Source organism: Bidens hawaiensis, unplaced genomic scaffold (genome assembly GCF_021521415.1).
Source record: "Bidens hawaiensis isolate Kalapana, Puna unplaced genomic scaffold, B.hawaiensis_p1.1 tig00001463_1, whole genome shotgun sequence".
Classification (NCBI taxonomy): Eukaryota; Viridiplantae; Streptophyta; class Magnoliopsida; order Asterales; family Asteraceae; genus Bidens; species Bidens hawaiensis.
In genome coordinates, this window is record NW_027491083.1 from 406,364 (window position 1) to 434,109 (window position 27,746).

General features: G+C 34.3%; 2 protein-coding genes across 2 annotated transcripts; one reads left to right on the top strand and one right to left on the bottom strand.

The window, feature by feature from the left end:
* Positions 1 to 2,661: 2,661 nt before the first annotated feature.
* Positions 2,662 to 5,456, bottom strand: LOC143579550 (ubiquitin-fold modifier-conjugating enzyme 1-like). The gene is made up of 3 exons (XM_077062820.1): positions 5,124 to 5,456; positions 3,297 to 3,358; positions 2,662 to 2,901 (listed from the first exon to the last, which is right to left on the bottom strand). The coding sequence occupies exons 1-3, from the start codon at positions 5,454 to 5,456 to the stop codon at positions 2,772 to 2,774; spliced, it is 525 nt and encodes a 174-aa protein (XP_076918935.1). The 3' UTR covers positions 2,662 to 2,771.
* Positions 5,457 to 7,571: 2,115 nt separating this feature from the next.
* On the top strand, positions 7,572 to 11,110 carry LOC143579562 (uncharacterized). The gene is made up of 8 exons (XM_077062824.1): positions 7,572 to 7,656; positions 7,833 to 7,921; positions 8,213 to 8,276; positions 9,585 to 9,662; positions 9,774 to 9,850; positions 9,947 to 10,013; positions 10,094 to 10,201; positions 11,028 to 11,110. Exons 1-8 carry the CDS (start codon positions 7,585 to 7,587, stop codon positions 11,055 to 11,057), a joined length of 585 nt encoding a protein of 194 aa, XP_076918939.1. The 5' UTR covers positions 7,572 to 7,584; the 3' UTR covers positions 11,058 to 11,110.
* Positions 11,111 to 27,746: the final 16,636 nt, after the last annotated feature.

Here is a 27,746-nt window from a genome sequence, read left to right on the forward strand (position 1 = left end):
GATGGCAGGTAACCGTTATAAACTAGTTTTTTTTTAACTGAAATTCATTTTTTTTTTCAACTACTATTTTTAAAATTTTTCATTCTAGGAAAATCAATCTGAGTAAGTGTTATACTGCTTTTGCTAATTATGATTTGAAGAGATGGGCAATATCGATTGCACTTGCATATAAACTTTAAGAACCTGTATTCTCACACAGATAGCTATACGTCGTCTTATCAAGAGTTACAAGCAGACATTGACTAAAGATTTTGATTCTGGATAAACAAGGTATATTGACTAATACAACCATAAATGTAGTGTACAAAGAAATTTTTACTTATTTGTAATATATTTTTGTAATATCCGTTTTGTAATTCCTGTAATTTTAATGTAAATTGTAACTGTATTAACAATATATGATCAATGTATAGTTGATTGTATTTCGCTTAATGCTTAAAGTTTAAAATTTTCATAAATTCCCCGTGTATTACACGGGTCTCAAACTAGTGTGTGTGTGTGTATCTTTATTCTTTTACTTTTATTTATTAAATAATGTGTAAAATGTTAGTACTATCCTCATGTGCCTTGCACTTGTTCATAATTAACGAGAAAAGTTAACTGGATTAATGTCAAAGGACATAACTTGAAAGGGATTTGAAACATGAAGTATGTTTTATGTCATTTCTTTTTCTTTTGTTAAAGGGCGTTCATTGAAAAAATGAGCAAACATAAAGGACGCCTTTTTGCTATTCTATCTAATAATAATAATAATAAGTTATGATTTATAAAACTTGAGAACTTTAGAAATTTTGGCAAAGAGAGAAAGTAGTGAAATGTTTCACTCATGAATGTATATGTATGCATGTATAAGGTGCATTTCCTCCTTTACATTGAGCTAGTATTTATACTACCAAAGATTAACTTTTTCTCTAAACAAGGTTAACTATTTGATGAACATGTAGTATGGCACACTAGCAATAAGTTTGACAAAGAGCTCATCTACTTGCTTAGTATATCTAGATGGTAAATCTTGATCTTGTAAAATAAATATTCATAACACCCCCTTTGGATTTGCAAACTTTGGGGGCCTTGAATTACTGCCTCGTTAGAAACCTTGCAAAAGAAAAACCCAATAGGAAAAAAACCTTAGCTAAGGGAAAATGAGTTCAGTTTATAGACGCCCCTCAAGTTGCAATATATAAGGTGTTATATTCTCTATACATGGCATATACCAATGCCATTAACGTTTTTCATGAATGTTGCTGCGTGAAGTGCTTTTGTGAAAAGATCAGCTGAGTTGTTGCTGGATTAGACATATCTCATCTCAACCTGATTGTCTTTAAAAGGTTCTGAGTATACTCAAAGTATCTTGGTGGTATATGCTTTGTTCTGTCACTTTTGATATAGCATTCCTTCATCTACGAGAGACAAGCTGCATTATCTTCATAGATAGGAGTTGGACTTCGATCTTTCTCTAGTCCATAAGAAGTCAATATGTGCCGTGACATAGATCTTAACTATACACATTCTCTTAAAGCTTCATGCAGTGCAATGACTTTCGTGTGATTTGAAGATGTTGAAACGAGTGTTTGTTTCTGAAAACGCCAAGAAATCACAGTTCCTCCATTCTTAAATACGTATTCAGTTTGAGATTTTGCTTTATGGGGATCAGATAAATAGCCAGCATCTGCATAACCAACCAACCCTTATTTTAAATCGTTAGGATAAAACAAGCCTAAATGATTGACAGATTATGCAAACTCATATAAAAAACAAAATGAGTCATTAGTTCACCCAAGACACCATACATGATTGACAGACTATGCAAACTCATATAAAAACAAAATAAGGTCTTATACTAGATTTGATAACTCATATGAATCGTTTAAGGTGGTATGTAAAAGTTAGACAACACATATAACTTCATTGAAATTGACTAATGTGACCTTGATATTTTGTGTGAGAAATTATATAACCCATATAACCTTAATACAATCCGTGTACCAAGTGGGTACAATGCATTTGCAACAAGGTTCATTCAATCACGTGATTTTGTAAATGAATCGTTAGTGAATTACTTGAGATCAGAGTGTTAAAAAGTACACATAGATTAGAGTCACAAGTATAAATAATCCTACCATTTATGTAAATATAGCACTATAACTTTTTGACTTGATCTTGATCTGCTATTCAAAATTAAAGTCCCTCAACTTATGGCCACGTTTTACAACCACCACATTAGGGTGCACGGAGTGCTCTTCCCAGCTGGTCCATCAAGATGGTGGTGTATCCACACATCTTTCACCATGCTTCCCTCTCCTCCATCCTGTCGGGACCAATTTGCTCTTTGTTCTTCGTGGATTCCAGGAATGCTGCCAATCGAGGAGTTTTCTTTAGTCCCAAACCACCCGGGGTGGTGTTCCCAGTGGGGCCTGACCCAACCACAATCCCAGCCCAAGAGCACTCCCACCACCCTTATACCAGGTGCCCTATGGTGAATGAATGAAATTGATATTCTAATGACATACAATTATAAGATTTACACTCAGATTAACTACTCAACAGCCAATCAATGTAATCAACTATTTCTGAGTATAAAATGTAAACATAACCACCACACCTGTATTCGACACTTCTCAACGTCGCACAATAAACTTAAAACTTTTTCTTTAACATCAAGATCATATATTGAACAATTACTCCACAATATACTTATTTTATCCAGCCAAACGACAACTCAGAACTGAAAAATGTAATTTATTAAACTGTTAATGATAATAAACAACATCCTACGCTTCACTGGTTGAGACAGCGTCGTCTTTGTGCTTGATCATACCAGAATCCACAAGAATTGGTATTTCTGCTGCAAGCCATGGAGCAAGCCCCAAACATAGAGCATGTGCTATACCAAACCTAGGGCTGAAATACAAAAATATAAACATACTTTTAACGTATTTAAACATACTTAAACAATAAAAGATACTTATTAACATGCCAAAGAAAAAAAAGCATACTTCTAAGTTTTACTGACATTGTTAATGCACTAACGCACAGATATCAACAAATCAAGTATTCAACAAGCGTTTTATACAGAAACACAAACAGAAATAAAGTATTCAACAGGGGTATAATATAAACCAGTCAACAAATTTATAAGTAAAAAAAAATCATGAACTTGAACAATAAAACAAAATTCAAGTATTCAGATTGTTATCAAGTGTGAATTATATATATGAATAGATAATTTGTTTATTACATAATGAATCTATTATGTAAAATTTCATGTACAGTAGAAGTAACAAGAATTTTCTTACAAATTTTTGGCCCAAAGTGGCTTGAAATGCACAGTCAAGCAAATTTTCCCCCCTCTGTACATCTGTATGCAGAGAAAATAAACAATGATTCAGTAAGTAGCAAGTGATAACTACATTCAGTATGTAGTGGAAAAGATATTAAATCAGCTAACAACAAATGACAGATAATAAATATTTCCACAAACACAAATCTTATGACTAGCATGCGTGTTATTATAGCTATGATCTCTTCCCCTGACTTTGAAGAAACCTAATGCATTTGAAAGTGAGACAAAAGGATAAACACATAGTGCACCGCGCTCCCATAAAAATGTCCACAATTCATAGACCGGTTGACAAAGACTAAATCATGAAATGCCACTTTGATGAGTAAATAATAACCACAACCACAAGAATCATTTTTAGTCTGGTATGCCTGCCATTCTTTTAAACCAATTACAGTTTTCACTTGAATATGTATTATCTAAGCAAGCATTTTAAGCACAAAGTTAGCCAATTTTAAACTGATATTTCTCCAAAGCCAATCCTAGAATCCATAATTGAATCATAAACTCAGCAATAGGGGTGCCAACAAGGCAAGCCGCTCGCGAGCTACTTGAGATCGGATTGATAAAAAGCTTGGAAAAAACCAATCCTTATCGAGCCAGAACCTCAAATAAAACTCGTTCAGTTATCGAGCCCGAGCTCAACCTCGTATGAGAAGATTGTTTAGGCTCGTCAAGCCTTAACGAGCCGAATGTATTTATAGGTTTTAACTCTTTGGATTTCTATTTATTAACTTCACACTGCACATTCCAGCTCCAGCTGAGCTCTGGCTCATTTAAGGTACTGCACACGAGCTTGAGCCGAGCTTAGGCTTGTTAAGCTTTTTGTCAAAACAAAAAAATTAGCTAAAAATGTATACAAAGTTATCAGCTGTCTAATAAATAATATACAAACCGATCTCGAGCTTGAAAAAACATGTCACGAGCCGAGCTCGAGCTCTCATAAGTCAAACTAAGCTGACCTTAAGCTTGTTAAGGTTTTCGTCAAAATAAATAAAAATAACTAAAAATGTATATAAACTATTTATAATAAATAAGAAACAAGCCGAGCATGAGCTCTCATAAGTCAAATCGAGCCGAGCTTGAGCGTAGTGGAGCTCGGGCTCGTTTTCACCCCTATTCAGCAAGAAATCATATGAAGCGTCAATTCAGTTGATCAAAGATGATTTTGATTTAAAAGAATAAATGATTAATTAAGCCACATGGAAAAATTGAGTTATCCTAAATACTATATCCTGTGTCACACTTGTTCATTTCTCCTGATCTAAGCAGTTAATGCGGAAAAATATCGGATATCGGCCGAGGACCGATATTTGAGATTTCGGTTATCGCGGTGAGATATCGGTGGGATATCGGTAATTTTAATATCATGCAGAATTTATATATATAGCACTTTAACACTAACAATTCAGTATATTCTCCTCCTATTAACAAATTAACCTTTTGCAACACAAACAATTGTAGCAAGTAGGAACTGATTAATACTCGAAACACCAACATTAAACACTAAAAGTTGATAATTAAAACTTAAAATGCTGATATCGGGAATATCAGTGATATATCTGTGAAATAACGGTGAAATATCTGTCAATATCGCTTCTGACCGATATTTCACATGAGGACCGATAACCGAGATACCACCGATATACCACCGAGATTGACTGCATGGCTCCTGATCGAAATCACTATAAGTTAAAATCAACCCTAAGAAACCTAATAATCAACATTTCCCTATTGAATTACAAATAACCTAAAACACATTGATAAACTCAGAATTACAAACCTTATGAGTCTTGCCGTCGAGTTGCGGCAGCTCAAGCTCGGGAGCGGTAGCCGGATAGGTGACGGGAATATCAAACTGGAGATCGAACTCGTACCTGAGGAGATTATGGACGTACCAGCACTTTCCGGTCCAGCGTGTGCCTTCCGGGTTGGCGGCGGAGATACGGAACCAGTCGTTGTCTTTGGACTTGTTCATGGAAGTGTAGGCGATCAAGGCTTTGTACTCTTCCTTGAGGCGCTGGGTCCAGGCGGCGCCGTCGCGAGGGCCGGCTTTGACGGATAACAGAGGGATTTGGGTGAGGGTTGACTTAGTGGTTGGATCCCAGCCCTCCATTGTTGCCGGTGGTGGTTGAAGAATTAATTAAACCCTAGGCGGAGGACAAAGAAGGAACGATATTATTCTCTTTCTGCGTAACTTATGAAAATTCTTCTTCTCATTTTTATCTTTTTCTTTTTTTAATATCCGAGCAAGGTTACACTTAAACATGCATACTACTGAATTTTGACGCTTCAAGTCTGATACCGTGCTGATGAGGAAACCAACTATGGCGGAGAAATCTCATTTAATCAGGTTCATCATCCGCGAGATGCCATTGAACCAAAAGACAAATTGTAAGACTTAGAGCATGTTTAAGATTGAGTTTGAAAAATGCTTATTTATTTTTTTAAAAAATCCATTTTGAAAAGCTAGGATTTGAGACTTTTAAAAAATTACTTTCAAAAAACTAAAATAAAAAGAATTTTTGTAATTGCCAAGTACATTTTAAATTATTGGCTTTTTGAAAAAGCCAATAAGCATTTTTCAAACTCAATCACAAACATACTCTAACAAGTAAGAAACACGATTTTAATAACCATTGTATATACTCTTTTCCAAAATCTCTTTTAATTGTGTAACATAGACTAAATTTTCAATGGCATGTATCCTCTTTCTTAACTAAAAAAATTACAAATTTACTTATTTTGTTTTATTTTATTAAAAACAAATTATATAATGACTATATTATCCAAAAGATTAATAACACAATAAAAATTGTGTTTTTACCCATTTCAACAAATGTTTTGATGTGTTTTTATTTGACTCTTGCGTTGTTATTGAGACATTTTTTTTCCGTTTCACTAATTAGATATTTTTTAATCCATATTAACTATTTTTTTTTGTCTCTTAGAGCATTCACGTCATACTCATCAAAGAGTGGGGTTTTTTTTTTATAATTTAGGGAGTGGTTTAGAGTGGAGAAGAGAGAAAATATAGTGATTTTTCTGTATATTTGAAAAGTTCATGTAGCACCTTATAAATTTTCTAATACTTTTTTAAAGTAATTGTGAGTGAATGAGAGAGAAAAGGTAATGATAAAGGTATAAAAAAGTATTATTTACTTGAAAGGAAAGCGAAAACGTAGTAACTCTTAGGTAGCGTTTGGTATGCAGGAATGATAGTGGGAATGAAAAAAGTGGTGTTTGGTTGCTCAATGGAATGGAATCATCCATTACACATGGAATCCCATTCCATCAAAACCATTCCTTCTCACCCCCCTTCTTTTTTTTCATTCCATTCCTCCTTCACCTTACTTTCTCAACAACACCACCACCAAACAACCACCGGTACCACCACTACCATCGGCACCACCACCAACTCCGCCGCCACCACCACCATCGCCACCGCCACCACCATTTTTGTCCCCGAAGCTACCACCGTCGCCATTGTAGAGTTTTTTTTTTTGCGGGGGGGGGGGGGGGGGGGGTAAAAAGTATTTTGATATAGGAATGTTTTTATTATTTGTATTTCATTTCTACAATTTTTTTGGATACCAAACAATAAAAATTAATAATTGATTTCATTCATATAGGTTAACCAAACAAGACAAAGGAATGGTAATGATCCATTTCGTTTCCTTGTCCATTCAATTCCTTCTCTCATTCCATTCCCCTTTTATTCCATTACCTCCAACCAAATATACCCTTAGTGTTTTAAATTCAAAGATGGTAGATAGGATGTAAATGCTCTTAGAAGAAAGAAACTTTTCTAAACGTTGTTATCCACCATAAACCCAAATCACTTGCCGAGGTAATCCAGTGATACCTGATCAAACCCGAGGGTCGCCCCAACCACCCAAACTATGTATAGCGTACACGTCTTGATAGTTATATTCAACACACATGTTTTTGACGTTTTTAACGCCCATGTTTCATTTATCTTATATAAGTTACGCATTTTATCAACGCGTCAGTATGCTTTGACCTTGGTTTTTTCACGGTTTTAAGCCTTTGCCACAACAATAGTGTCCTAATGCTAGTTGTTTTTTTATTTTTTTCTTTTCTTTTTACTTAAATCATTTTGTATGATCACAATTACAATAGAATCACATATAGATCAAGATCAGTAGTCTACAAACAGACAGACAGACCAGTAGGGTTTGAAGTTGAAACTATTCGCCATTAAAATCTCAACTACCGAAACCATGATCGGAGCCGGTAAGATGAAGCAATACACAAATGTTCTCGATAAACCCCTTAGTAAAGGCCGTCAAGAGGTACCATTCATTCCGTCGATCTATCCAATATCATCAAGATCCCATCATTCCCATTATTCTTCTAGGGTTTCTGACCCCAATTTCATCTAATTCGGATAACTAATTGCAAAATTGATTTGGGTTTTGAGAATGGTTATGCAATATGAAAGATTTACCATGTGGGTTTGAATTTGCAGGTGAGTTTAAGTGGGTTTGCTTACTTGTTTTCGGAGCTTGTTCAGTATAACCAGACTCAGGTTGATAACATTGGGGAGCTAGAAAGGAGGTAAAACTATATTTAATCAAAATTGGAACTTTGTTATTTTACGTTAAGAATATTAGGTCGGATGGAAAGGAAAGACGTTGATGGTCGATTTTTATTAAGGTTAAAAGTTTGACCGAAGGCCGATTTTGGGTATGTTACATTAAGATAGTTAGGTCACATGGAAAGACGTTGATGGTCGGTTGTTAACGAGTAACATTAAGGTTGTTGATGTTTCCGTGGAGTCTATATGAACTAATGAGTGTTGAATGTATGATGCTGATATTCAGACCTAATGAAGTTATGTTTGATCAGATTAGAGGATGCTGGTTATGCTGTAGGAGTACGAGTTTTGGAATTACTGTGCCACAGGGAAAAGGTAGCGGTTATAGCTTTATGACAGTTGATGCATATTTGAATTTTTGTATGATCTAATAGGTGGATGTTCAAATTATTATTAAAAAGCAAAAATGAATCAGGCCCATAGTTAATAAAAGCCCTCACTTCTTGCGCCTAGGCCCATTTATCAGGCGAGGCTCAATGCGCCTCTAGTTCCTAGGCGAGCGCTTTGGCATTGTCTATCCCAAGAACACGAGAAGATAAAAGCCTAGTGAAAGAAACGAAAGGAGGGCTATTGAAGCTTAGATCTAGGAGAGGTCAAAAGCATTATACTGATGCATTTTGTTATTCAAGTTTTGGAATTACATTTGAATTTTGACTATTTTAGTTCTATTAGAGATAAAGATAGCTAATTAGTTGATATTAACTGTTATATAATAGCTTTTGTTTATTTTATTTGAAAAATAGTATTATTTTTCATAGACATAATATATTTTAAAATTTTTTTAAGTGCGCTTTTCTTCCCTTAGGCCTTCGCTTTTTTTGTGCCGTGCGCATAGGCCCCAAACGAGGCCTATATGCTTTGAGCATGCCTAGCACATTTGATAACTATGATTAGACCTAATATTTTATATGCGTATCCATGCGTTGGTTGACCGATGGTTGCTGTCAGGTTTAATAAAATGCTTTTTATTTGCATTTCCTGCTTTGATTTGATCAAAAAGAAGTTGCAGTCTTTGAAGTTGTGTGTTTTAATTGTTAGGATGGTGCTAAATAGTTGATATTTATGCTGTATTCTTTTTCATAATAATTCATAATATAAAATGAAGCATACTGATTTGTTTTCATGTATTAATGACTCTCGGATGTTAACAATTACGAATTTATGAATCACATAAACAATGTCTTCAATTTGTTGTTTCCTGCTATAATCTAGGACATGTATGGTTAGTGATCCAAACATTTATTTATGTGTATCTACCTGTTGTGGGTTGTGTAATAGACTAAGAGGTCAACATGAGTAGTATGGTAATTGTTAAGACAGGTTGAACTGTTCATAATGGGTGGGCCTGGAAAATTTTGTTCAACCAAATTATATTTACTGAACAGTTAGCGTGTCAAATATGATTATTAAGTAAGCATACTAAACTAATTTTTGTAGAAAATGATGTATTAACTCGTTAGAGATAAAGATTAACTGAATCGACCCAATCACAAGTAAATGAGTCAACATTGCCACCTCTACAATTCTCCATGATTATTCAATATTTATCAAACTAAACTCAAGCATTGTTTGCTTATTTTTTGTTACTTTATGCCAGTAATTCTTTTTAATTTGTTATTTTAGGGTAACAGAAGGGAGACACGTTTGTTGGGAATTTTATCCTTCGTACATAGTACGGTATGGAAGGTGCTTTTTGGAAAGGTTTGTCGCTATATTATGTTTGACTTTGACTTTTGTTTCTCTCCTAAGTGATTAGTGACTGCATTATGTTTGACTTTCAAGTTTGACCATCTTACTCCAATAACATATTAGGTAGCCGACTCTCTTGAGAAAGGTACTGAACATGAAGATGAATACATGATTAGTGAAAAGGAGCTTCTGGTCAACAGGTAGTTTATTTTAATATCATAAGCGTCTTTAATGTGATTTTATGATCTGTATTTGTCACTAATTGCGTATGCGCTTTGTTTCTTTTTCAATTGAAGATTTATTTCAGTGCCAAAAGATATGGGGTCGTTCAACTGTGGTGCTTTTGTTGCTGGGATAGTAAGGGTATGCGCTTAACTTTAATTGGTTATATTTAACACAATTGTCATTTAAATCATAGACTTTTTGTGTGTGTGTGTGTGTAGGGTGTTTTAGATAATGCAGGATTCCCAGCTGTTGTGACTGCTCATTTTGTTCCGGTGGATGGTCAACAACGACCGCGGACAACTATTTTGATTAAGTTTGCCGAGGAGGTAAAGTATTATATAATTTTGTCATTATAGTATCTTTTATTCTCTTTGATTTGAATGTCGGTTATCAAATTAAAACTACATATAGTGGCGGAAAGTCGGCTATCAAATGAAGAATACAATATTAATCTGTTACATGTTAAACCCATATTAGCATAGCTGTCATATAAGTTTTTGACACCTTCTTGGACTGCTTAAATCATATCAGTCGGTTATTATAAGTATATTAACGATCTCCATTCTTGTTAGGGGGTGTTTGGGTGAGCTTTTAAAACTTGCTTATTTGCTTGTTGAAAAGAAAATGTGTTTGGCAAAGCTCCTCCAAAAGCTTCAAATTGGAGCTTTTCAAAAGTTGCTTTTGCTTTTTCAAAACCAAATAAGCAAAAAAGCAATTTTAAAAGCTTTTGCTTTTTCAAAACCAAATCAGCAAAAAAGCAACTTTAAAAGCTTTTGCTTTTAGTTGTCAATTGTGTTTTGTGTACGGAGTATGATTTATTAATGTGTTTCGTGTATTAAATATGATTTATAAACAATTTAGAGGTGTGTTGTAAAATAAGAGTGCCTCACGCCTTTTGAAACCAGAGTTTAAAGTCTTGGGGCGATTCTATATATACCCATGAAAACTGTATAATTTTGAGGGACATATAGGAATTGCCCCTGATAAAATTATTTAGGAGCTTTTATGCATTAAAAATACACCTACTTTTACCACATTTCACAAGTTTGATCCACTTAACCGGTTTTGTTTCTAGCCAAGTGTTTTTGTTTTACCGATGCATAACATATTCCAAGTAAATGGATTGAGATTGTTTCCCACCTTTTGATGCAGGTACTACGAAGAGAAGCAAGGTTAGGATGATTTGTTGTTATGTGTTTGCTGGCGAGCTTTGAAGTACTTGCATACTTTAAAGATTATGAAAATGTAACAAAGTTTGTCTACTATTAGTATCACCAAGAGTTGCAACTCTTTTTAACATTCATCCTAGCAATTGTATGACTTTTAAATTCTCAGGGAAGGGGAGTTGTTTAACTTCTTTCTATATAATATATATATCAATGACACGTGGTATGCCGTATGTGTGCCACATGAGCTAGTATAGGTTGGATGTCTCCTTGGTAGGGTCTTCTATAGCTATTGCATTTCGAGGTGTCGTAAAGTGGTAGGGACTCTATGTTGTGACATCAACATGTTTCGTGTACAACACTTGCCTGGTTGCATCCGACGTTTTGTCTCGTTTGAGGCATTGTCACATGTTTATGATTGTCGTTTGGACAGGACCATTTGCTCTGGTTTTCAATCGCGTTAAATGCTCGTCTATTTGCTTTCAGGGGAGGTCCATTGCTTTCAGACTTTGGAACTTCACTTCTTGTGACGTTAAACTTTGCTCGATTCTTTGGTTTAGCATCTTCTTTAAGTGTACTTCTATTTTGTTTCTCTTTGGCATGTTTCTTTAGTTTCTAAGGTTGTGTTTGGTTCATGACTTTTTTTTAACGAATTGGAATTTGTAATATATATATATATATATATATATATATATATATATATATATATATATAACTTGAATGGAATTACAATTTGCCAAAAGAATTTGAAATCTATCAAAGAAATTTGGATTTATAACAAATTCGGGTGACAAACAATTATGAGGAACACCATGTGGCCCTACTGAGGCCGCCTACTAGTCGCGGTTGCTATGTGGCGATGACGATGGTGACGGCGGCGATGGAAGGGATAGTCACTTGGTAGCAGGGTGACAGGATGACTGGTTGTAGGAGTAACAAATGTGAAGCAGCGAGTGATGAGAGATTCTATCTACTTTGATTGAATTCTTTCACATTTCGAAATGATTTTGTATTCTTTAGCATGAGGAATGAAGGAGCTAGAAACTCAATATATACTTAGTCCTTGGGTTGATGGCTAGTGGCAGAGAAAGTCTTTTGAACATCCAAAGGTCTTGGGTTCGAGTCCTAAAAAGTAAAATGAAACTTGACTTTTAAACAAATATACTTAGTAACGGACGCGAGACGATAAGTGGTCGGGATTCCATTTACTTTGGCTGAATTTTTTCATATTTTGAAGGATGGTTGAATTCTTTTACATGAGGAATATAGGGAACTAGAATATCAATATATATTTAGAAATCCTACGTATGTATTTTACCCATATGTCATCACATATATGAGACTACTTGTGGCATGATACATGTTGACGTTTTTAGTTGTTAAATGCGGTATTAATGTGTTTTGTATAGGAAATATGATTTGAAAACGGTTTTGAAGTGCTTCTAAAAATAAAGTAAATTGCACTTTTCATCCTTTATGTTTGCATCAAATTACAAGTGTCATCTTTTAACTAACGTATTTACAGTGGATGTCTTTTTTGTTTTAATTTATAAACAAACATTGTTCTTTTGCCCTAATCTCGTTATCTATTTCTTTAAGTTTAAACATGCAAGTGGCACGTTAGGGTAAGATCGGCATTTAACAACTTTTGACCCGATTTCCCAGCATGCTTCATCTTCTTGCCCAATCCTTTTCACCTGTCATCTCCGGTACCCTTCAACGGCTGCCTCACGTCCCCCATGAACCACCATCACCGCAACAACACCGCCATGAATCACTTTTATCGCCATTCTCTCTCTTACGAACCCTAGATTTTTTTATTTTTTTAGATACCAAATTCGCCCTAAATTAAATGATGAAATCATGAAACAATTCAACATTGCTAAAACTCAATAGTGGGACTGAGAAGGATTGGAGAAGAAGATGAAGTTGTTGGGGAATAGTATTAAAAGTTGTTAAATAACAATTTTATCCGCATATGCTTTTCACATGTTGAAATAACGGGTTTAGAGAAAAAGAACATTTGTTTATAAATTAAACATAAAGAACATTCACCATAAATACATTAGTTAAATGATGACCTTGTAATCTGATGCAAACACTAAAAACGTAAAGTGCAAATTAGTCCTAAAATTAAGAGTGTCTCACCCGCGTGAGCTTCGAGGCCCTTCAAAAGAAAGAACTAACATTTCAACAAATCATTTTTTTTAATAGAAAGTCACTTGTTTATCATAAATTACGACAATAATTTTTGTCACTTAGTGATTGCTCTTTCTTTATTGTTGTGTACCAGAAGAAAAAGATTAAAAACCCAACAAAAGAAACTGAAAGCATACAATTTATCTTCATTAGTCGAGTTCTACACGACATAGAATCTTCCAAGAAAGAAACGTCTACTGACTTCAAAGTCACCACTAAATTAAAGCAAAAAACTTACGTGAGTGCTTCATTTTGATTCAAGAGCAATGGTTTTTTATTTAAGTTTCGTGTGTATTTTTTTTCTTCTTTATTGTTTTCGAATTAGAAAGTAATAGACGAACCAATTGAAAACGTTCTTATCCTGCTTTCCCAACTGATTTTTTTGCGGCCTTACACCAACATTTTCAAAAAAACGCAGCCCATTTCTAATGATAAACCAACATGGAAGAATGAAAAAAGGAAAGAAAGTGAGGAAGAAGAATAAGAAGAAAGGATCTTAAGCTATATTGGATATCAAATTCTCAATTAATGGAAGAATAATCCATAAAATTGGTGAATCGGTTTCTTATATTTAATTATGTAATTGTTTCTGATTTTAGAAATCTTAACAGCACACGTGTAGTTGAAGTAAAACTTTTTTAAATAATATTGGACATAGAGTTTTGATCCATAGAATATTTTTGTAATGTTTGTTTTGTAATTCCTTTAATTTAATGTAAATTGTAATTATATTAACAATATATTATAATTGTGTCGTTTATTGTATTTTGCTTAATATTTAAAGTTTAATTAAAATTTTCATTAATTTTTCGTGTAATACACGGGTCTTAAACTAGTTTAATATATAAAATAGATTCTCTAACCATGTTATTATTGAACAAGTACCAAACGCGTCTTCTAATCTTCAATATTAAATAATATAGCATCCAAGACTCAAACAAACAAACAAATCACTTAAAGTAGGCGACCGAACTGGGTTCTTCAATACTATCTTATTGTTAAATCGGCGACCAATTTGGTACTTGTACTAATTTGGTACTCGTCACGTACCAGTACAAGTACCAGTACCCGGACTTATTCAGGTTGTTTGTTACTTGTACTGGTACCAGTTTCCAGATCGTCGATGATTTGGAAATAAAAAAGCAAACTGGTACAAAAACGGGTACCGTATCGAAATAGTCGTACCAATACCCGTATCATACCGAAAATTTTGATATGGGTATTGGTACATGTTTTTATTGATTTTCAGTACGAGTACAATCAGGTAGAGGTAGTGTACCAAGCTCATCCCTATAATAAAGGGTGAATAAGCCGGACTTAGGTATTGGCATTACCTGTTGATACCAGCAACATGGTTGTGTTAATGCTTAATGTTTTAGGTTAGTTATGTAGTAGATAGGAAAGATGATATATCAAATGCTTCTTGATAGTTGAAGTGTTGTATCTACATTAAAGATTTATGAGCATTACCACTACAGTGTTATATATCCTATTTAAGTTATACACAAAAGCATGGAGTATTATCCTACTAGAAGGATGTAAATATGAGATAGATGACAGAGGTGATAAATGTGAAGTTCATTACTACACAGGAAAATCATTACATTGTGTTGAACCAAAAGATGAACCATAAAGTCATTTAGGTGAGATCAATGAGAATGGTCAGAACCAAAACATCATCTTAGTCAGATGGTCATTACAAATGGTCATTACAAGACTATTTTATTCTTTTCAAAAAAGCTACAACTATACAACTAAAGGGTTAAACTTATGTTTCAAAGAATTGAATTGGGCTTTTATATCTAAAATTGACAAATTATGTTGATTAGAGGGTCAATGGACCCTCTTAACCGGCCCTTCCTTAGTTCCGCCTCCAAATGGTGGTATTGTCTCAATGTTTGAGAATTTCAATGAGGCACATAAGTGAAATACATACATAAATCTGAAAAATAACATCTAATAATGTAAATACAATTTAAAGAATTTTAGAGAATTTAGTTTATAAGATTGGACGTTTAAAAATTTAATGAATATTTGCATTTGAGGTTAAAAAAATAATGCATGAGTAGTTTATTTTTAACGTAGACAAAATTTAGATATTAGAAATTAAATACAAGTAAATCTATTTTACAAACTGAAAAATTTTAAGTTTCAAAAGTTGTTTTAAAAAATAATTGTACAAAAACTGGCTTATACAAAAAGTAAAACTTTTAGACGGAAAGAAGGTATAATAAAATGAGACTAAAAAGGAAATAAAATGGAAGAAGACAATAAAAAAATTAATTAATTAAAAAAAATACCCAGCTAGGTCAGAGAAGAGAGGGCCACTGTAGTCTGTACCATACATTCATACAAACCCACGTAAGGGTGCGAATTATTGATACTGTCCACACTACGAAACTATGGTGCATGTCGAATTAGTATAAATAATAATAATAATAATATTTCGGGTTAAATAAGTTGTATTCCTATCATTTTCCGAAAGCACATATTGTGTTAAGGTTGTTGACATCTTGTTATATATTTCAATTGGATTTAGATAAACTAGAATGAAGATTGAGAGGATCAACTAATCCACACATTAATTTGTTTTCTGGTAACTAGATGAGATGAGCAAGCACACTTTCTACATTTCATGTTACATTGGCACTTTCTACCTTTGTCGTCTTCAAGCATGTTATATGATTGAGTTGAAATAGATTTGCCACCTTTAAGTCATGACTTACGTTATCTTTGTTGCTAGTATTCGAGTATATCCCATCAAACCAACCAACCAATCAATTTAGCTCTAAATTTGGTATTCTCTCATCATTATTGTCTAGCCATATTTAGAGAATATTTGGATAAGTGAACATGCCAACTTGTTCGAGTACTACCAACCTGCTTTTATAGCACTTGTTATGGGTCGTCTTTCAAGGCCCCGCATGGCGCGCCTCTGGTCGCTCGAGTGCAACTCGTTCCATCATGCTTATGGACCTGATAAGGAGTAGCCACAACCCCCGGCCAATGATACTGCAAGACACAAGAATTTGTGAATTGTATGAGAAGGGAGAGCCATGGTTAGCTAGTAAAACCAAGCGTTACAAAACAAAACATGCCAATATGATCACCAAACATTTGCCGTTGTACATTAATATCAAAAATCAACATTTCTTTATTTGATGTCGTTTTCTTCACAATCATAAATCAACCAAGATGCAAACCTGCAACATTTCATAAAATAAAGTTTGTCAACACAAAGGTCGGTGAGCAATTCATAAGTTTAATCATATTAGTATATAATAAAGATAGCCACAAAACTTGCATACGAAACGATAAATAAAAGTGGTAATTTGGATAAATAGATATCGCTAAACACATTAGCGACACCTAGCTATAAGGGGATGCCAAATAATCTAGGATTTTATAGTTATCGTTAATTGCATTACGTTAACGACACCTTGCTATAAGAGATGCCAAATAGTCTAGGATTTTATAGTTCCACCAACCAAAAGCGATAAACACATAGGCATATAAGCATAGAACACCAAATCGAGCAATTATTTAGGTAAAGTATACAACTACGTTTGTGGTTTAAGATTCAAATATAAAGCATTTTGTTGAATAAGTATGAAATGTCACCCCCAAAATAAAAGATGGAAAATGGGGTATGAAGTACTCATCTTCAAGTGGTAAACTTGAAAGATGATAATTTGGAGATTTATCGGAACGACGAGTTTAACGCACAATGCCTAAAAAGAAAAGAAGTCTTGAATTTAGAAAGGTTGTCTTGAAGGTCTTTAAACAAAATAAATGTTGAGAAATGTAAATAATTAAGTTCAAGGTTTAAAATGTGACTATTTAAGAATTTATAATAACCCTTTAAAAATGTAAGTTTGCTCGAAACCGGGTTAAAGTATCTAACCTTAATATTTACTCAACCTATGTTAAGTAATAAGGTGCGTAAAATGCAAGAATGCAAATCCCTTTGGAATAAAGATACTAAAACAGGTTTTTTTTTATCGAGTGTTCGGGTTGTCGGTTCGGGTCTTGATAATTGGTCAAACCCAAAGTCAACTTTCCAAAATATTGAATGTTATGAGATAACTCAATAAAATTTAATAAGACTTAACCAAGTATGTAGTTCCATTGTTTTAGAACTAACAACGCACGTTAAGCGACTGTTCGGTTTTGTCGGTCCAAACTTTGTTATGAGATCAAGTTGGATCAAACATTTCCAAGTACCTAAGAAAATATTTAAAAATCAATTTGTAACTATTTTTAAAGAAATATACAAGTCTTGATGGCTAAAAAAAACACACTTGTGTGTCTTAAGCGAGCAAGAATCGGTTTGGTTCGGTTTCCATCTCACAACAAGTTCATAGATGGTTTCCACATGTCCAAACACTAATGAACTTGTATAATAATGTACAAATAAAAAAAATACCAAAAGTTAACAATAAAGTCTTTAAACAAAAGTTCGGTTTTCGGTTCGGATCGTGTTTCGGGTTAAGACCGAGGTAAGATTCTACAAACCCATAACCATAGAATTTGTAAAAATGATTTTAGAAACTTAGATCTAACACTAAGTATGTTTAAACAAACAAAACTAGTAACAAAGTTCGGTTTACGGTTTAGAGCTATTTACGGTTAAACCGAAGCATAGACTTTTAAAACCCATAACCATGGAACTTGTAAACATGACCAACAAACTAAAATAAGCAAGATTAATATTAATGAAAAAGTTATATATATGTATATATATCAAGGACACGAAGTCCTCCATGAAGCCTTGCCTTATGGGGTCCGAAACCTCACCGACCGGAATCAGAGAAGTAACTACCAAAGGTAAACAAGGGGTGTATATTATATATATGTTGCACAACCATAAACAAGTATTAATAAGGCTACATAAACTAATTAAGATGAAAGACCAAAATCCTTCAAGAACACTTAGGAAGATAACCTTGAATCTTTGATGTTTGAGAGAGTTTTTTTTTTTTTTTTTTTTTTTTTTTTTTTTTTTTTGGAGTTGTAGCAAGGGAAAATGAAGAGGAAAGGTGGTGTATATATAGGGTAATGTTGGTGGTCAAATATGGGTGTGAGACACAAGAGTTTTCATGCAAAATGGATCAAGACAAAAACACAAAACAACAAAAAAATAAATAAATAAATAAATAAAAACAGGATGTTTTTAAGACCCAACAAGTGTGAAATAATATTGTAACATAAATCCATCATTTTGATTATAACATAAGCTTTGGTTTACATAATAAACAAATACAAAAACGAATACAAACAAGACCCGAAATTGACGAATGTCACACGAATTTACCAAAGCGCACCTATACCTCAAATTTTTCAATATGAGTTCTCGAATGCTATATACAATAATTTCAACTTTCAAATACACGAAAACCTAATGACTAATTTCAATCTCATCACGATAAATTTTAATAAATAAAAAATTCAAAGGATGTTAATTTCACTTACAATCAACATTGAAGTTCGGAAGAGACAGCAAGCGGTGGTGGATGGTAGTGGGGATGAGAGGTAGCGAAGCAGGATACAAATAGGTTTATGCCTCGAGTGTTAGATTTTGATCGGTGGAGTAGGGGTTGTGGAGGGGCGACATCGGTGGAGGGGCAATGGCCGATGGAGGTGTGACGCCTAGTGGAGGAGCAAGGGGTGATGACTAGAGTTGAGAGTCTGTGAAGGAGAACGATGGCTTATGAGGTTAGAAAGAGGTTGGAAAAGGTAAAAAAAGGTTGGGCCAGATCTGCACGAATAGGGCTGTGCAACGGTTCAGAACCGCGAGAACTGAACTGGAACCGAACAAAAAATGACTGAAAAATTGAACCAGAACCTATTATAGTAAACCAGTTCGATTCCAGAACTGGTAAAGTCAGTTCTCGCTAATCGGTTCTGGCAAGCACTGGTTCGGTCGTTTATTTATCAATGAGTTATGCAAACTTTGCAAATTGCAAAATAAGTTTATATAATTGTATGTCTTCTTTCATGGTAAAATTAGATTACAACATGAACATCCGTTATATTTTTTTATTAAAACCTAATTGTTGAAGCTAAATAAATCATTAGTGGCAATAGAGAAAAATCATATCATTTTATATTAAATTACCTTGATAGCTTAAATCAAAATTGATCATGGCTGGTAAGTATTGAACGCAAAGAAAGAAGATTTGAATTAAAAAACGATTTAATGGATGCGTTAAATAAGTTATCCTATAAACAATGGGGATTGGTAAATTTAGTTAAAACACTTTTAATATTCCGGGTCTTCGGTTCCAAGTCTAGAACAACCGGTTTTACCCGAAACCGAATTGGGAACCGTGTAATGCAAATTCTGATAACCGAGAACCGTAAGGTAGCACACGTTAGATTGAGGCACCGATTCGGTTACGGATCCTCGGTTCTGGGCATTCCGAACCGTTTTTTGCTCACCCCTATGCACCACGAAGAGCCCACGCTGATGTTTTTTTAATGAAACGTCTGCGAGAAAACAAACACCTTGCTGAAGCTCATGTCTGCGTGTGGTCTGCGCGACGCAAACAAAAGAGCTCAAGCAGGGATTATTTCAGAAAACAAACACCACCTTAGTCTCCACACAAAACGAACGAGTTTTAGCGGAAGCCATTTATAACTGAAATTAACCTTTTTACCCAAGTTTCCAAATTTCCGAGAACATCTAATTATTTAGAACCGACCTAACAAATTTAACTCTAAACCTGCCCGAAACCTCTTTTCTCCAAAACCAACTGTCTCCACCATCATTGAATTTATAATTCATGACCATATTTCTAAGTCATTCGTATCCTCATTAAATTTAGCCCTATGAAGCGTACTTCCCTCAATTAGTTCCTTCCGACCCTTTACTAAACTAAACAACCTTTTTTGCTGGAATAATTGTAGAACAATTTCTCATGTCATTATAAAAACAAGAATGCATGTTTTTGTTTTTTTTTTTTGAGTATCATCGTGCCACCAGTGGTGGCACGCGATCATATTCACCACCAAAGCACCAATTCAGGGAGGAAACTCAATATTTGAGAAAAACCACCTCTTGTGAGATTCGAACCCAGGACCTTATGGTCACTAAGTCTTATCTCACCACCAAGATACCATTGGACTAGAAGTCCTTTGGTAAAAAAGAATGCATGTGATATAAGTTTTTTATAATCCGTTATTATTTTTTTAATAATTAAGAGCACGTTAATGAGAAATGAATGTAGGTATTTACTTATTTTCGAAAATGTAGGTATTTACTTATTTTTTTTATAATCCGTTATTATTTTTTTAATAATTAAGAGCACGTTAATGAGAAATGAATGTAGGTATTTACTTATTTTCGAAAATGTAGGTATTTACTTCTTTTTTTTTTATAATCCGTTATTATTTTTTTAATAATTAAGAGCACGTTAATGAGAAATGAATGTAGGTATTTACTTATTTTTTTTTATAATCCGTTATTATTTTTTTAATAATTAAGAGCACGTTAATGAGAAATGAATGTAGGTATTTACTTATTTTCGAAACATTAGAAGGTAAAATAATATAATTTTTGTGATAAATGACATTTTATTATACTATATATACGTGGAATTAAAACAATAGAAAAATACAAAAGTGGGTCCCAACCCAGGAATGGTTTTGATAACCATCCAAAGTCAGGAGCAGTGTACAAAAAAACCGATCATGTGCACAAAATCAGTAGCAGTTGAGATCTGTTTGACCCTGTAAATCCATGCATCTTTCACTTGTACCCTCATGCATCTTTAACTTGTACCATTTGCCATGAATTATTATTTACACTCTCACCTTAAAATCTTATTATGAGACCGAGGAAATTCTTTACAGCAAATACTAATAATAATAGTTAATAATAAAGGAAAATCTTGCAAGATACGTAAACCTGACACCACACATGACCACCCCCATCACACTCTACCCCACTTGTACCTTTAGCATTGCAACTTGTACCCACCTAATGCATCTGTTCTTGTACAATTAACCTAAGGCTGAGGGGTGCGGAGCGCTAGTCAGGGCGCGAGAGGACGTTCGCTCGCGCCCCGGGGCGCGAGAGCCACACCACCGGGGCGCGAGAGGGGCGCGAGAGGGGCGCGAGAGCGGAAAACGAGGCAGGCGCAAGGGAGGTAGCGCTCGTGAGCGGCCTTGGGAAGGGTAAATAGAGCCGTTGGGTTATGAATATAATTAAGATGTATATATAATAATAATGGTGGGTCTGATTTTGGGTGGCAGGGTTATAATTTTGACTGTGATTTGGTAATAAAGTATGAAGAAGAAGAAGAAGAAGAAGTACAGGGGAAGGTGACCTGGTGGCTCAATGCTATCTGTTTACACGCCTTGTCGTTTAATATTTGATATATTATTATTGACAGGAATAGTAATTAATTATTAGTTTATTACCAAGTAGTAATTAGTAATTAATCCGGAAGAGGTTGATCGAAGAAGACGAAGCCGAAGAATAAGAATAATGTTTTTCTTTAGTACTTTAATTTTTTTTTATATATTAATGTGTTTTTTTAATTAATGTGTGTTTTTTTTAAATAATTTCTTGTTTTTTTAATAATACGTTTTTTTAATACATTTATAAAAAAATAAAAAAATAAACCGCTCGCGCCCCCTCTCGCGCCCCTCCACACCATGCCCCGGGGCGCTATCACCACTACCAACACCCATCTTATCAAGTTTCTCTCTCTGCCACACGTCACAATATTATTGGATGGCGCCCCCACTCGCGCCCCCTCTCGCGCCCCCCACACCCCTCAGCCTAAGTATCAAAAACCTTAAATTATATCAACATTTTGAAGAAAACCATGATGTTTTTCTTCATACAAAAAGAACAAAAAAAACTTGTATTATTATGGATTGAACATATAGTCTCCGCATTTGCATTTCCAACTCATGGGTTTGTAGTTGGAAAGATCATCAGTTCTTGAATCAAGAATGTTTTTAGGAGTTGTACTTGATGCTTGTTGAGTTGTACTGATGAATTTAGGTACAATTGGGACTTGGACTGCCTCACAATGACCACAGTTTACACAATATCTCTTCTCACATCTTGGTGGTCTTGATCCAATCAAAAGATTTCTTCTTTCCGTCTACATCAATCCAATTCAATCAAATTATTAGTAAGGTGCTACTCTTTTTAGTTAGGTTGATTTTGATTAAACACTAAAGAAAACAATAAATCAAACCGGCTGGATTGGTTGAACACATAGGGACGGCAAAAACATCCGAAAACGGTTTAGTTGGTGGTTTGGAATTTTATTTTTTTTTCTAAAACATTGGCTTGCATTAGTTGTTATTAAGACCGGTTTTTCGAGCCATAAACCTGTCTAGATTATTAATATTTATACCAATTGTTAAAGCAAAACCTTAAATGTGTTACAAGATGCATCCCAAAAGACAAAAGTACTTACATTTAACACTGAGAATTAAATGATAAAGTTCTTTGACTCTTGTGGTCCAACTTACAAACTTAGTACTTACGGTTTTAATAAATTAATAATTAATATATAAATAAACAAATAATAACAGAGTATAATCTTTTCGAATGTCTTGTGGTTGGCAAAAATGATTACATTTGAAACAAACCCCAAAAAATTGCTTACCAAATACAGTTTTTGATCAGAATTCAAGATGAATTCGTTTGCCTCTTTGTAGACAGTTGTTGTTTCAAATAAACCATAGTTTATATTAGGATGAACAAATTCGGTACCGGTAGACAGTTCTTGACTAAAGAATTAAGTTGAAAAAACAACAATTAGCAAATCAGTTTCACCTGGGGATTCTTGTGTATTGGCTTGAAATTTGTGTCACCTGAAAGAAAGAAAGAAAAGAAATTGAATCAGGTTGACCACATATATAGAGAAAGAGAGTGACCCACAAACCTTGAGGCATAAATCTTGCATGGGTGGAGTTGGAAATCAAGAAAATGATGAATAAAGATTGAATCTTGATTGGAAAGGAGCAAGTTCCCATTTGAGAAATTGTGGAGAGAGAATTATGAAAGTGGTAAAAAGAAGAAACAGTCAACATTTGCTGTTGAGTTCATTGTTGTTGTAAATCAGTGGGAGTATGAGTGTGCGTGTGGAGTGGTTGTAGAGAGAGAGAGAGAGAGAGAGACAGATGGTGATGTAAGACAGGAAGAAAAGAAAGCAACATGTGGAAACACTCCTGAAAAAGAGAGAAGCCTCATCACCTTCGTTTTATAGCCCACGCCACCTTAAAAGAATTTTAATTTATTAGTATTTCATACCCGTTAACACGAGATGTTTAACTCGTTTATTGTAATTTATCAACTCATTTATAACACGTGATGTTCGTTTGCTTAAACGTACTACAGAGAGCGTCCCAACTCTCAACTACACGTAGTGTGTGTAGGTTAGAGCTAAGAAATTTTTTAACACGATACATACAACAATTCAACTTGAAATCGTCTAAAAAATGACGTGCAATCTAGACGTCTTTGACAATATCATGACGCACAATCAATAAGTGGCATGGTTTTTGTGATTTTATTTTCATACATGTGTTTTGTAGCACTATAGGGAAATCTCATATCGGTCATAGATAAAAGAGATTCTTAGTTTATAATGATTGTCCTGCTTCAAATAACACCAACATGTTTTGAACACTATGACTACGGAAAAGATGAAAACTTCACAGTTAAGTATGCATAGGTAGTAACACTGGCCATACAGAAAAGTTGAGTGGCCAAATTTGACAAAACTACAAAGATCTAAGAGCATTCTCATCCAGTTCCCTATCCCTATATCCATATGTATCATATAATTACATTAAAAAACACTATATTTTTATCTCCTGTTCAATTAAATAATATTTTTTATACCTTTTTCATTACAGTTTTCTCTCTCCACCCTATAATTTACAAAAAAATCACTACATTTTCCCCAAATTTACAAAAAATCACTACCTTTTCTCTCTCCACCCTATAATTTACACTCACAACCACACCCTATAATTTACAAACCCTCCTCACATAATTTTAGGGGATGGATTGGGAATGCTCTAAGTATAGGCCAAGTTATCATTTCTAAAAAGATAGTCGTAGATCACAAAGACTCGAATTACAAGTTGTCAAGCAGTTCGCCTCTTTTTCCCCTCTCATTTCTTGTATGGTAAGACCTCTTTGTAAAACTCAGTCTTTCTTTTAAATTGTTTCTAAAACTTGAGTTTGGTTTTGGATTGACATATTTACAATCCATAAGTTATTTAATTATTGAGTTATACTAATAAGCTTGATTAGATCATGAGCTTAGTTTGGCTTGATATGTAAAACTCGGTTTCAAGGTCACCTAGATGGTGTTTGTCTTTCTAAAAAATGTTTGTGCAGACTCTTTTGTCTGCGTTGCGTAGACCACATGCAGATTTTGTCACCTGCAGACTTTTTGTTTTTTCAAATACGTTTCATTAAAAAGCGTCCGCGCGAATTCTTCTTGGTGAAAACTTGGCCCACCCACTTATAAGATATTCTAATATCTGCAGAGGGTTAAACACTACCACCTACCAACACCTAATGTTAACCACAACGACCACCCACCACCACCCATCGTTCGCCACCACCATCCACCACCCACCACTAACGTCTACCACCGTAGCATCCGTCAATTTCCATACCCGTATTCGTTTTATTTTAACCGATTCGGGATTATATTCAGATCTTTCATTATCAATAAAAAGTTCATTTATTTAGTAATTATTGGTGTTGAATTCATTTTATATTAATACATCATCAAAAACATGCCAAAACAATCCTTAAAATTAGGGGTGTTCATCGGATCTGTCACACCCCGACTAGCATAATGCGGAAGCGTAAAACGGGAATGTAACAGACACCTCTGGTATCCACAACATTGTTTATAAAGAAACATTACAAACTAATTTACATTATATTACATTGATATATCTTTGTGTTCAAACTAGGTGTTACAACAAAATACGCTCGTTAAACTATTCTATTCGTACTATAACCTTGCATCTATTCACATAGCATTGAGCATGTTCGACAATAGATAGCACGACATCACTTTATTCTAACTTCGGTAATCCTGAAAAGCAGTTTAAAACGGGTCAACTACTGGAGTTGGTGAGTTTCACGAGTTTCAAGAAAACAGTTATGAGTATTCACAAGTTAACACTTGTAATCATGATATAAGTATGTATGTATGTAAATAATGTAATTATGCTAAGCTACAGTGAAGCCTTGACTGTATATGCTGCGTGCATCCATTTCCCACGCTCAATCAACCACTGTGGCTCCCCTTCCGCCCATAACATGCCCCGGTAGCTATGTCTAACACTACATAGCCTGTATATATAAATATGGTCATGTGCAAACGGCGCTATGTGACACGGCAACCAGGCTGATTCCGTTTGGGTTTGTCAAACCAATAGTACTATTCACAAGCCACCGGCTCGAAGTTAATCACTGTGATCGTGGGGACTTTCGTGTGTTAGCACTTAGATAATTCACATCATCATACGTTTCAGATATGTATACACAATCAAACATGCTTTTCACCCCAAAAGTTTGTAAAACTGTTTAAAGAGTGGGGTCATGAAACTCACTGTTTAGTAGATAATCAGTAGCACGTCGGTTCAAGGTTTGTGTAACTTGTAATCACCGTTTCCTATAATCAATATTATAATAATATTAATATTTTAATATTATTATAATCTCAACACTAAACTGGGCTGTATAACTAATCTGGGTATAGCTGGAACGCCCAGAAAGTGGCAATAGGCTTAGGTCATGATATTGTTCAATGTCTAATACTTAAAACCGAACTTGGCTTAGTTTCCCGTTTTCCCAGCTGGGCCAAGTTGTTCGTTTACGCGTTCTGAAAACAGTTATGGGGAAATAAGCTTGGGTAAATGTGCTGGTTAATAAAATGATTAAGTTATAAAGAAAGATTACATATTGGGGTCCCGGATTAGCTACGGGGCCCGTTTCCGTTTATTTAGTTTGATTTGAGAAGAAACGCGCACAATCTATCCAGATTGTCTAGGTTTCTCATAGAAATGCTCGTTTTTACTTAATTAATCCAAAAATACGATTTTTGATCACTATTGGTGTTTTGATATTCCCGCAGGTTCGTTAATCGCGAACTTGCCAGTTTTTATAAAAACTGAATTTGTTTAATCTTCAAATTAGCATAATTAGTTAACCGTTAATTATTAAATTATGAAAATTTAGCCACTTATCAATTAAAATATTTATATTTTTATAAAAATATTTATGGAATTATTTACTGATTTATTAATTTATAAAAATTCATTTTATTAGTTATATTTCGCCTAAAAATCGTCTGCTTATCCCAAACAATTTCCAAAATTTCCACAAAAATTTCTGAATACTCAAATTATGTCCCAAAACAACCTGTATCAATTCCAGAAGGTAAAAAGCTGGTGTAATATTCTTTTCGGCCCAACTTCGGCTATAAAAATTCACACGAACGCATATGCACAAAACACACTTAGACTTCTCCAAATGATCCCAAAATTCAAATGTGATCAAAATTCATTAAATCTGAGTTCTCTGAAAAATTTCATAATTTTTGAAGCATTTTAACTATTTTTCCCCATTAAACGTCCCAATTCGGTAATAAATTCGCCAAATATTCTCGGATGGTCGAAAAATTACCAAATTTGGACAGGGACTCAATGATATGGTCCCTGATGTCCCTGAAAAATTTCAAGACCTAAAAATATGCACATCACAACCTTAATCTAAACAGCCCGTAAACGAGTGTTTCGGCATTACCTTAGCGGTTTTGGTTCGTTTCCGCCTTTCTAATCAACTTTTCAAGCTCTTTTGCTCCTATGTAGGCTAGATACAAGTCCTATATCACAAACCAAGAAATTTTTCATCAACATAACAGCCCTTGAGTTAGGGTTTCGGCTATTGCACAAAGACGAACTTTTGAACTGTAAAAATGCCGTTTCAACCCTCTAATCCGTGTTTATGGCCAAAAAAACTATCAAACCAGGTTCCTTACCATGTGTATGATCAAAACATGTTTATGGACCATTTTTAGGATTTTTACATGGTTAGGAATGATTTTTGGCAATCATACTATGTTTATATGTGATTAACATGATCAAAACAAGTTAAAAAATGGATGAAAATGATTGTTACCTTAGTTTTTTTTTTTTTGAGGTTTTGATGTTAGCTAGAGGAAATCTACAGAATTGTGAATTATAATGTCAAAATATCTAGTATACATAATATATTTTAAAAGGGTAATGCTTAGGAATGTGGTTTTTACTTTTGTTGCGTACGGAAAAGAAATGGACCCCCTTTTAGGCCCATTTAGCCCAATTTTCTTGATTTATGTGCCCGTACTTGTAAGGCCGAGTCCAAATTTATTTCGGGTTCTGTTTTTGGCGCGAAAAATATATCAAGTACGACAAACAGTGCGAAAACAATCGTTTTTCGGCCATTTTTGTGTAAATTTATAAA